This window comes from Phyllostomus discolor, chromosome 2 (assembly GCF_004126475.2).
Source record: "Phyllostomus discolor isolate MPI-MPIP mPhyDis1 chromosome 2, mPhyDis1.pri.v3, whole genome shotgun sequence".
NCBI classification, from domain to species: domain Eukaryota; kingdom Metazoa; phylum Chordata; class Mammalia; order Chiroptera; family Phyllostomidae; genus Phyllostomus; species Phyllostomus discolor.
This window is the reverse complement of record NC_040904.2, coordinates 212843266-212853111: the sequence shown is the minus strand read 5'-3', so window position 1 is coordinate 212853111 and position 9846 is coordinate 212843266. Positions and strand designations below refer to the sequence as shown.

At 65.2% G+C, this 9846-nt stretch overlaps 1 protein-coding gene across 2 annotated transcripts; it reads left to right on the top strand.

The window, feature by feature from the left end:
- Positions 1-1645: 1645 nt before the first annotated feature.
- Positions 1646-9225, top strand: LOC114512883 (cytochrome P450 2D14-like). Of its 2 annotated transcripts, none has more exons than XM_028532012.2 (10): positions 1646-1744; positions 4623-5091; positions 5776-5947; positions 6600-6752; positions 6862-7022; positions 7471-7647; positions 7829-7970; positions 8183-8370; positions 8723-8864; positions 8968-9225. In XM_028532012.2, the coding sequence occupies exons 2-10, from the start codon at positions 4900-4902 to the stop codon at positions 9144-9146; spliced, it is 1506 nt and encodes a 501-aa protein (XP_028387813.1). In that variant the 5' UTR covers positions 1646-1744; positions 4623-4899; the 3' UTR covers positions 9147-9225. The 2 variants fall into 2 exon arrangements, with proteins under 2 accessions (XP_028387813.1, XP_035875594.1); XM_036019701.1 differs by having other exon boundaries at positions 1695-1744; positions 4846-5091.
- The last annotated feature ends 621 nt before the right edge of the window (positions 9226-9846 follow it).

Below are 9846 nucleotides of genomic sequence, written 5' to 3'. Positions count from 1 at the left end.
CTGAGCTCCTCGGCCTCTGGTCTGGCCTCGACTTGGCGTCAGCACAGTTCAGGTGAAGTTGATAGATCTCAGGTGTCAGGGGCTGAACCACAAAACTTGAAAAATACGCACCCTGAGGAAAATACTCTCCCGACAGCAAATGATTCTTCGTCATTTTGCCTCTTCCTCGCCTGTCCCCCTTCGACTTGCTGCTGGTGCTTGAGCGCGGCGGCGTGAGCGTGCTCGGTCCTTCCTCGGACCGGCCTCTGAGGCGACCCGGCTGGGCAGTGGCCGCCTGCGCCCCTCCCCTCCCCCGCCGACCCCAGCTTCCCGCCTTCCGCTGGCGGCTGCACCTGCCCGGGTGCCTCCTCTCGGCTCCCAGCACTTCCGAGTTCCGTGCTTTTTTTTTCCCTTCCTTTCTTTTCGGAGATTTTATTTATTTTCAGATAGGGGGAGGGAGGGAGAAAGAGAAACATAAATGCAAAGAAAACCATCAGTTGATGCCTTTCACATGTCCCAGGGCAGGACCTGGCCAGAAACCCAGGCATGTGCCCTGACCAGGAATCGAACCAGCAACCTTTCAGTTCACAGGCTGCTGCTCAATCCACTGAACCACACCAGCCAGGGCTCCATGCTTTTTTTTTTTAATATATACTTAATTTTTTAGAGCAGTATTAGGTTCATAGCAATTTTGCACAGAAGATAGGAAAAGTTCTCACGTGCCCCCGACCCACCACCGCACACAGCTGTCCCACTGCCGACGTCCCGCAGCCCAGCGGCCCCCGTGTTAAAGTGAGCGAGCCCGCCTGGACACACCATTGTGGTGGTTTGCTTTCGAGCTCGCTCTGGTGTCCATGCTCCAAGTTTGGACACGTGTGTGGCGTGTGTCCGTCGCTCTGGAAGACAGTAGCTTCACTGCTCTAGAAATCCTCTGTGCCCCTCCTGTCCCTCCGCGCCTCCTCACAAGCCCTGGTGACCACCTCGCTGCCTACGTGGCTCTGCGCCCCCCAGAATGCCCCCTGGTGGGAATGGCATTCTGTGCGGCCTCTTCAGATGGGCTTCTTCCCCTTAGTCGTGTGCATGGAAGTTTCCCCCGTGTCTTCGTGACTTGACAGCTCACCTTTTCTTAGTGCTGAGTGCTATCAGTGGTCTGGACGTGCCCGAGTTGATCCGTTCATTTACGTGGAGGACATCTTGGTTGCTTCCACGTTTTGGCGATTAAGAAGAAAGCCACTATAAACCTGCCTGTTTTAAATGCGTGGACATAATTTTCAACACCTTTGAGTCAGTACCAAGGAGTGATCACGGGTAAAAGAATGTTTTACGTTTTAAGGAACCGCCGAACTATCTTCCAAGGTGGCTGCGCCCTTGCTCAGTCGCTCCCACGGCAGCCGACGCGAGTTCCGTTGCTCCACGCCCTGGGCAGCAGGGGCCACAGTGTTCTGGGCGGGGACCGTTCTCATAGGTGTGGAGCGGTGATGTACTTTTTAAAAATAATTTTTAAATTGTGGTTCAAACAAAATTTACCATCTTAACCAATAAGTAAGCGTGCAACTCGGTAGCGCTAATACAGTCACATTGTCGGGCCACGGACCTTCAGAATTTCCCTTCCGTCTTGCGAAGCCGAAACCCTGGGCCCTGGGCCTCAAGCAACGGGAAGCCGAGCCCTGCCCCGCTGCGAGTTCCTGCGCCCCACGGCGGCGGCCGGCGGGACTGCAGCGGCCGAGCGGGGCCCGCGGGCGCGCCGGGGTCGGCGCTGAGTCGGGTGAGTCGGCCGGGCGCGCGGCGCCCCGACCAGCAGGACGCAGGCTCTACACTCCCTGTCCCCAGGGAGGAGCGGGAATTGGGGGGTTTGGGTCGCGGGCGCTGCCACGCCGCGGGAGGGGGAGCAGGCGAGCAAACTACCACCAACTTTCCGGAGGCCCCTCTGGGTGCGCCGCGCCCTCCCTGCTTTCCGGAGCTCTCACCGGGGGTCGGCTCTGCCTCGAGTTGGGGGCCCGGGGCCGGGTGTCCGTGCCCCGGGTTGGGGGGGGGGGGAGGGACGGATCCAGGGCCGGGTACTTTCTGGTCCGCCATCTTTCTGACGTCACCCTGGACTCAGTCTCAGGTCGCGTGTCCAGAGGACCCCGGTGCTAGTGACCCCTTGGGACAGGCGGGGTCCCTGGGGGGTGGGGGGACGGGCTGAGTGTGTTCCCGAGAGTAAATCTCGGTCGCTCACGCGCCGGCCCTCAGGGAAGGAGGTTTGTGCCCGCAGCCTAGAGCAGAAGCTCAGAGCTGGGGTTTGCGGCGGACCCTAATGCTGCTCTGTAACTTTGACCTGAGTGACTCGTGAGACTCGCTGTCCTCTGTGCTTCGGGGACCATAAAGCCACCTGCATTAAGGGCTGTGGGGAGGGCACGGAGCGAGCAGCAGTGCCTGGCACACCATCGCCTCATCAACAAAAACGCGATTATGCAATGATGGCAGAGGGCCACCGGCCTCGTGACTGCCGGTTTTCCTGCTCGTCCCACACGACGGGCCCTCGGAGGGGGAGGGCGCCGCCTGAATCGCAGGCGGCCGGGCACTGCCCTTCCCGCTCCCAGGAGGGTGACTGCTTGGAGAGGGACGACCTCCGAAACAGCGGCTGGGTAAAGGCGGTTTGTGGGGGTCGCTGCGTGAGGTGGGACCACCCTGCCGCCTCACTGCCACCACCCGGTCCTGACAGTCCTGCGTGGAAAGCGGGTGCCCCTGGGACGGGGACGTTCAGCTGAGGCTGGGACAGAAGCCAGGGGCTGGACCCTGGAAGTCCCCAGAGCACCTGCGGGTCGTGTCCTCCTGGTCTGTTGCGTGACCTCACAGCTGGCCCCCAGTTCCGCACAGTCGCTGCCACTCACCTCCCCCTGCATAGGACTTCCCAGTGGCACCTTGGTCCCGTTGCCAGGCCATCCTGGCTGGCAGTGCCAGAGCCGGCCAAAGTCCTCCACGGAGGCTCCCCAGAAAGTCCTGCTCCGGCCCGGGGCAAGGCCCCCCTGACCCTCAAGGCAGTCTCTGCACCGACCGCTGGCCTGGCGTGTCGGCTCTGGCTTCCACCTCCTCCTCCTCCGTGGACGAGCACCTGGGAGCAGGCGGCCGCCCGCCCCTCCCCGCTGTGCTGCAAGCGCCCGACCCGGCACCCAGCACCCAGCACCCAGCACCTGGGATGCCTGGCACAGGTGGAACAGAACCCAAGCCCAGGCCAAGGCAGGATGCAGGGAAGCCCCAGCTGGGCCTCAGCAAGCTCCACCCTCTGGGCCTGGGCCTGGGCCTGGCAGGAGCGTGGCATGTGGGGACTGGGGAGGGGGAGGAACAGCCTTCACACGCCATGCAGGACTTTACCAAGAGGCCACAAGCACTCCGGAGTCCAGAGGTGCCCTGCATAGACTGCGGTGCTCTTGCTGTTGGGGAGCGAGGGAGAGAACTTGGTGGGGTACGGGGGGCGGGGCTTCCTCCAGCCCTGCTTCAGCTGACGGAGGGCACCCTCAAGGCCTGGAACTACTCCAGCTGCCTCCAGAGGGAGAGCTGGCCTCACGTGCCCCTGGGAGGGGTGAAGGGGGCAGAGGCAACGCCCGGTCCCTGCCTCTGGGCTCCTGGGTCTTCGAATTTGATGGGTTTGGCCTCAGAGTTCCCACGAGCTTCGCTGATTTAAAAACCCAAATCCCACCTCTTTTACTGCTGAAGAAGGAGGGCGCTCAGGGGTGGGGTTACCTCTGGGGGGGGTCGGCGCAGAGCCTGTGGCCCAGGGAGGGGGGAGGCGGGAGAAGCTGTCCTTAGGGTCCCCGGCGGCCCGCGAGGGCCTCAGGAAGTTACACATCCACTCGGTTTCCATCTCCCCGGCTCCCAGGAGGAGCTGGGGCAGCGGATGTCCCAGGACAGAGTATGAGGAGGAGGAAGCAGGCCCCCCACCGTGGGGACAGTCGCCCTTCACGCCAGGCTGGAGGGAGCTCCGCCCACAGCTCTCCAAGTCCTGGGAGTGAAGGAGATCCGTTGCCTGGGCGGCCGCCAGAGCTGGGCACAGACGGAGGACAGGGTCCTCAGGCCAGCACACTGGGTGACCGGGGAGCTCTGCTCCCCCTCCCCCCAGGTCCAAACTCAACACAGCCCGCCCCCGCCCCGCCCCCTGAAACCCAGGAAGCTGGGCCAGCAGGCAGCCAGGTGGGGGTCGTGCCCAGGCAGCCACAGGCCCACTGAGAACTAGGAGACGTGTGTGTAAGCTGTGCATGTGCTAGTGTGTGTGAATGCGTGTGTGTGTGATCATGTCAGTCGGTAAACATGTGGGTAGTGTCTGTGAGTGTGTTTTGTGTGTGATCCCGTGTGTTGAGTGCAGTAGCGTGAAGTGAGGGGACGCTGAGACCTTCATCCCCTCCCCCCACGCGGGCCTGTGACCTCCCTGTAGCGCCGGGCAAGAGTCACTAACAAACCTGGGAGGCGGGGCCACTCAGGAGGAGGCAGGTGATGTGTGAAAGGTCAGGATGTGTCCTGGGGACAAGTCTGTAAAAACACGAGGTGTGCACCTAATGTGACAGGTGGCGGGGTCAAGTCTGAACCCCCCGGCTGTTCCTCGGAGCCTGTGCGGAGCTGGGGCGTCAGATGGGGGTGGGCTTCTCATCGCTGCCCTTCTCTCCTAGGGAACACCTGGACAGGGCAGGAGGGACGAGGACTTCTCTGGCCACCCTGCACCCGACCTTCCTGCCCCTTCCCTGTACCCTCTGGCATCAGTCACCCAACGGACGGGCTGGCTAGGGCAGAGGGCAGAGGGCAAAGGCCAGACTCCGTTCCCTTTATAAAGAGAGCCCAGGCTGGCTGAGTTCACGGCGTGTGGTGAGGACACCCTGCCTGGTCTGGTCCTAGGGGCCTGTGGTGGTGAGGGGCGCCCTGAGGAGCCCAGTGGGCACTGAGGCAGCCATGGGGCTCCTGACCGGGGAGGCACTATGGACTCTGGCCATGGTCGTGGTCATCTTCCTGCTGCTGGTGGACCTGATGCCCCAGGCTGTGCAGCGCTGGTCTGCACGCTACCCGCCAGGCCCCGTGCCACTGCCTGGGCTGGGCAACCTGCTGCAGGTGGACTTCCAGAACATGCCTTGCTCTATTAACCAGGTGAGGAAGGTTGGGAGGTGGGCAGCAGAGGCCCTGGGGACCCCACCTTGCAGCAGACAGCGGGCGGGGAGGGAAGCCACAGGCTGGACCGGGAGCCGAGCCGAGAGGAGCCGGCCGGTTCGAGGGCCTTCCTGAGGGCGGCCTTCGCACAGGGGCCTGAAGGGCAGTTCGGGTTTTCCAAAGGTCAGAGGGGGTGGAGAGGGGATGGCGCTTGGCCACGAGTTTGGGTTCCTGTTGGGTTGTGTTTAGATTACATAAGCTCGTGTCCCTTCTGTTTAGATCAGGGAGAAAGTCCCTGAAAATGGGGGAGAGGAGTCTGGTCACGAGCCCCATTTAAATCAGGGAATCCAGGTTGAAGGGGGTAGAGAAAGGGCTCAACTCTTCTGCGGCTGTGGGTCCTTGCGCCTCACTCACTGCTCACCTCTGTGAACCTCAGTTTCTTCACCTGTACAGTGGGATGTTACTAGGCCTACTGACAATTTCGGTGACCTTTGCAAAGTCACAGCTGGGTGGTCTGATCCAGCGTGAGGTGCTTGAACAAGAGGATGTGACCTCCCGGGCCACGAGGCCAGATAAAGTTCTAGCACCTTCTCACTGCTGACAGCCCCGGTGTCCGCGGAGGCTAGGGCCGTGAGCCTGGGTGGGTGGGGGTCTTAGCGAACACCCTGGATCCTCCGCCTGCAGCTGCGGCGCCGCTTCGGGGACGTGTTCAGCCTGCGGCTGGTCCGGACGCCCGTGGTCGTGGTCAACGGTCTGGCGGCCGTGCGCGAGACGCTGGTGCAGCACAGCGAGGACACCGCCGACCGCCCGCCTATGCCCATCTACCAGCACCTGGGTTTCGGGCCGCGCGCGGAAGGCAAGTGGAGGGGACAGGCAGCGGCCGCGCGGGGACAAGGTCCGCAGTGACTCGAGGCCCGGCAGGCCCAGGCGGAGGAGGGTCCTGAACATGCGGTGCAGGGAAGAGTCAGCGAATTTGAAGGGGCGGCAGGTGGAAGGGGCGGCGGGGCCCAGGGTGCGGGAGAAGGGTGTGGGCGGGGCCTTACGGAGAGGGGCGGGCCAGGGCCGGAGCCAGCGGGAACGGGGAGGACGCGGTCAGTGGGAGCGGGCCAGGGCCTTCCCGGAATGGTGGGGGCGGGGGTCAGCGTGGGTCCAGCGGACTGGGGCCCAGCCCTGCCACCAGCAGGAGAGAGCTGGCGAGCAGTAAGGCGGACAGAGAGTGGGACCTGCCCCTAGTTGGAAGGGCGTGGCAAGTGGGCGGGACTTGGGGGGGGGAGGCCGAGTCAGTGCACACAGAGCAGGAGGCGGGGCTGCGCGGCGCCCGGCGAGCCTGTGTGATTGACAGGCCGAGGCAAACCTGCACGGAAGGGGGCGGGACTTGTGGGCAGGGCAGGGGCGGAAACCTGCCCCCTGCCCCGGGGGATGGGAGAGGCCGCGAGCCAGGTGAGCGGGGAGGGGAGGGGAGGGGCGGGGCCGGGCCCGCCCGAGCCAATCCCGCTCCCGCCCCCCAGGGGTCGTCCTCGCACGCTACGGGCACGCGTGGCGGGAGCAGCGGCGCTTCTCCCTGTCCACCCTGCGCAACTTCGGCGTGGGCAAGAAGTCACTGGAGCAGTGGGTGACCGAGGAGGCCTCCCACCTCTGTGCCGCCTTCGCTGACCAGGCCGGTGAGCGCGGGGGCTGAGAGGCACGGGCCGGGGAGGGAGGGGCCGGGGAAGGGGAGATGGGGGCGGCGCCCTGACCCGCCCCGCCCCGCCCCGCCCCGCCCCCTCCCAGGACGCCCCTTTAGCCCCGACGTCCTCCTGAATAAGGCGGTGAGCAACGTGATCGCCTCCCTCATTTTTGGGCGCCGCTTCGAGTACGACGACCCGCGCTTCCTCGAGCTGCTGGACCTAATGCAGGAGGGACTGAAGGAGGAGTCGGGGCTGCTGCGCGAGGTGCGGGGGAGGGTGGCGAGGACCCGAGCCTTGGGCGAGCTCAGCGGAAGGCAGGCTTCTGCCCTGCGAGGGGCCCTTGGGGCGCGGAATTGATAACATGCAGAAGGGCTTCGGGAAAAGGGCCTTTCAGAGCAGGCGCCCGCAAGAAAGGCCTGGAGGTGGGGAAATCGCCGAGAGAGATGGAAGAGGCGGGCCAGGGTCAGCCCGCCCCGGGTGAGAGCTAAGGAACCCGGATCTCCTCGGTTAGAAGTCACAGAACCGACGACAGGTAGGTTTCAGGTTTATCCTTCTGGCAGCCCAGGCCAGGGTAGAGAGTGGAGGCCCGCCTGGCGGGAGGAACCGGGGCAGTGGAGGCAAGACCTCCGGGGCAGCTAGGACCTGACTCGTCAGGGGGAGCACCTGGGAGCAGGGAAGGCCGTGCGGAGCCCCACGTGTGCGGCCTGCGCAGGTGCTGAACTTGGTCCCGGTGTTCCTGCACATCCCGGGACTGGCTGCCAAGTGCTTCGCGGCGCAGAAGGCCTTCATGGACATGATAGACGAGCTGATCACGGAGCACAGGATGACGTGGGACCCGACCCAGCCGCCCCGAGACCTGACTGATGCCTTTCTGGATGAGGTGGAGAAGGTGAGGGGCGGCTCCCGGGGGCGGAGCCAGGGTGTTGTGGGTTGTACCATGAGGTAAGCCCAGGCGAGGTGGGGCCTGTGTACCACCCAGTGATCTGACGCACAGGCTGCTGGGTGCATTCTGGGAGGCCATTTGGGGGCTTCCTCCTCCTGCCCCTGAGTGTGCCCTCTGCACGGCCCAGGCCAAAGGGAACCCTGAGAGCAGCTTCAACGATGAGAACCTGCGCATGGTGGTGGCCGACCTGTTCAGTGCTGGGATGGTGACCACCTCGACCACGCTGGTCTGGGGCCTCCTGTTCATGATCACGCATCCGGACGTGCAGCGTGAGCTGAGCCCAGCCCCGGACCCCCCGGTGGGAGGAGAGGGACAGCCTGGGACCCCGGAGCTGGCTTAGCTCCAGGAGCGCTCTAAGCGAGGAGGCTGGGTCCCAACTCTGAGGTCGGCGTGACCTCCTCCTCTACCTGGGCACAGCCTCCAGAGGCGGCTGAAGCCCAGCCCTTGGGTCTGACCACCGTGGGGACGCCTGTCCGTGCAGGCCGGGTCCAGCAGGAGATCGACGAGGTGATAGGGCAAGTGCGGCAACCGGAGATGGGGGACCAGGCCCGAATGCCCTTCACCATGGCCGTGGTCCACGAGGTGCAGCGCTTCGGGGACATCGCACCGCTGGGCCTGCCCCACAAGTCGTCCCGTGACATTGAGGTGCAGGGTTTCCTCATCCCCAAGGTAGGCCTGTGGCCCTCCTCGCCCCAGGTCACAGCGCCTCCCGCCTGGTAGCCCTGACGTGCCACTGGCCGGGCCCCGGCCACGCGCTCATTTCCACAGGCACTGGCTGCGTCCTGGGTGGGCGTGGGGATGAGGACAGGGCCAGAGTCCCCAGCCGGGGGGGGGGGGAGACAGACTGAGACGGGCAGGAGGAGTCGTGCACTCGGGCACAGCTGGCAGCGCGGGCACCCACGGGAAGCCCGTCACTCTGCCCCATGGGGACAGGCGTGTTCCGGGCAGTGTGCGCGTGCCCACGCGTGTTTGGTGGCAGGGGTCCTCGCATCCCCCGCTCACGTCAGGCCTCTCCTGCCAGGGGACAACGCTGATCACCAACCTGTCGTCGGTGCTGAAGGACGAGACCGTCTGGAAGCAGCCCTCCCGCTTCTGCCCGGAGAACTTCCTGGACGCCCAGGGCCGCTTCGTCAAGCAGGCGGCTTTCATGCCCTTTTCGGCAGGTACCTCCTCAGCCCGGCTCGCCGCCCCGTCCCGAGGGGTCTGAGGGGTGCAGCCCAGGCCCCAGGCTCACCGAGCCCCCTCCCGCACTGTGCCCGCCCACAGGCCGCCGCCTGTGCCTCGGGGAGCCCCTGGCCCGCATGGAGCTCTTCCTCTTCTTCACCTGCCTCCTGCAGCGCTTGCGCTTCTCCGTGCCCGAGGGGCAGCCCCGCCCCAGCGACCAGGGCGTCTACTCCTTCCTGGTCACCCCGGTCCCCTACCAGCTCTGCGCCGTGCCCCGCTAGGGCGAGGGCACCGAGCCCCCAGCCCGCTCCTCCGCTGGGAGCCCCGATGCACAATAAACCAACCGACCCGGTGACTCCAGCCTGAGAGCCTCTAACCCAGTCCCCTAACCAGCCCCCTCAGTGATGCAGCCGCCGCCCCTGCCCCAGCGCCAGGGCCTCCGGCCTCGCCCGCCCTTCCCCGGCATCCCACCCCTTGGAGACATGGGTGTGCTGAGGCTCAGAGAGCGACGACTTACCCTAGTCCCCTGTGGAGACCCAATCCTGGCTTCTGGGGCTGTGACAAAGTCCACACGTCAGGTCCCAGGCCCCGCTGGGAGGGGCGAGACTAGGCTGCTGAGAGCTGTCGGCCAGGCCCGAGGGGGGCCTCACTTGGCCCGCCGCCCGCACCTCGGGCCCGACACCCCCAGCCGGCACCATCAAGTGTGCTCCCCTAATTCCACCTATGACACCCCAAAGGTGGGGAGCTCAGGGTAGCTGGGACAAGCCCGGGACCCCAGGCTCCTCCAAGTTGCCCCCCCGCCCTGCCCCTCGGGGGTGCGCAGGTCCCGGCCCCCACCAGGTCAGGGTTGCCTCGAGGCCAGGCTGGAGCTGGAGGGCACCTCGGGCTCCAACGGGCCTGGGTTCCTGAGCGGCCAGGTCAGGCCCGGCCCTCAGCAGGCTTGGCCGGGGCAGGGGTCAGACCTTGGAGGCCACACGGGGA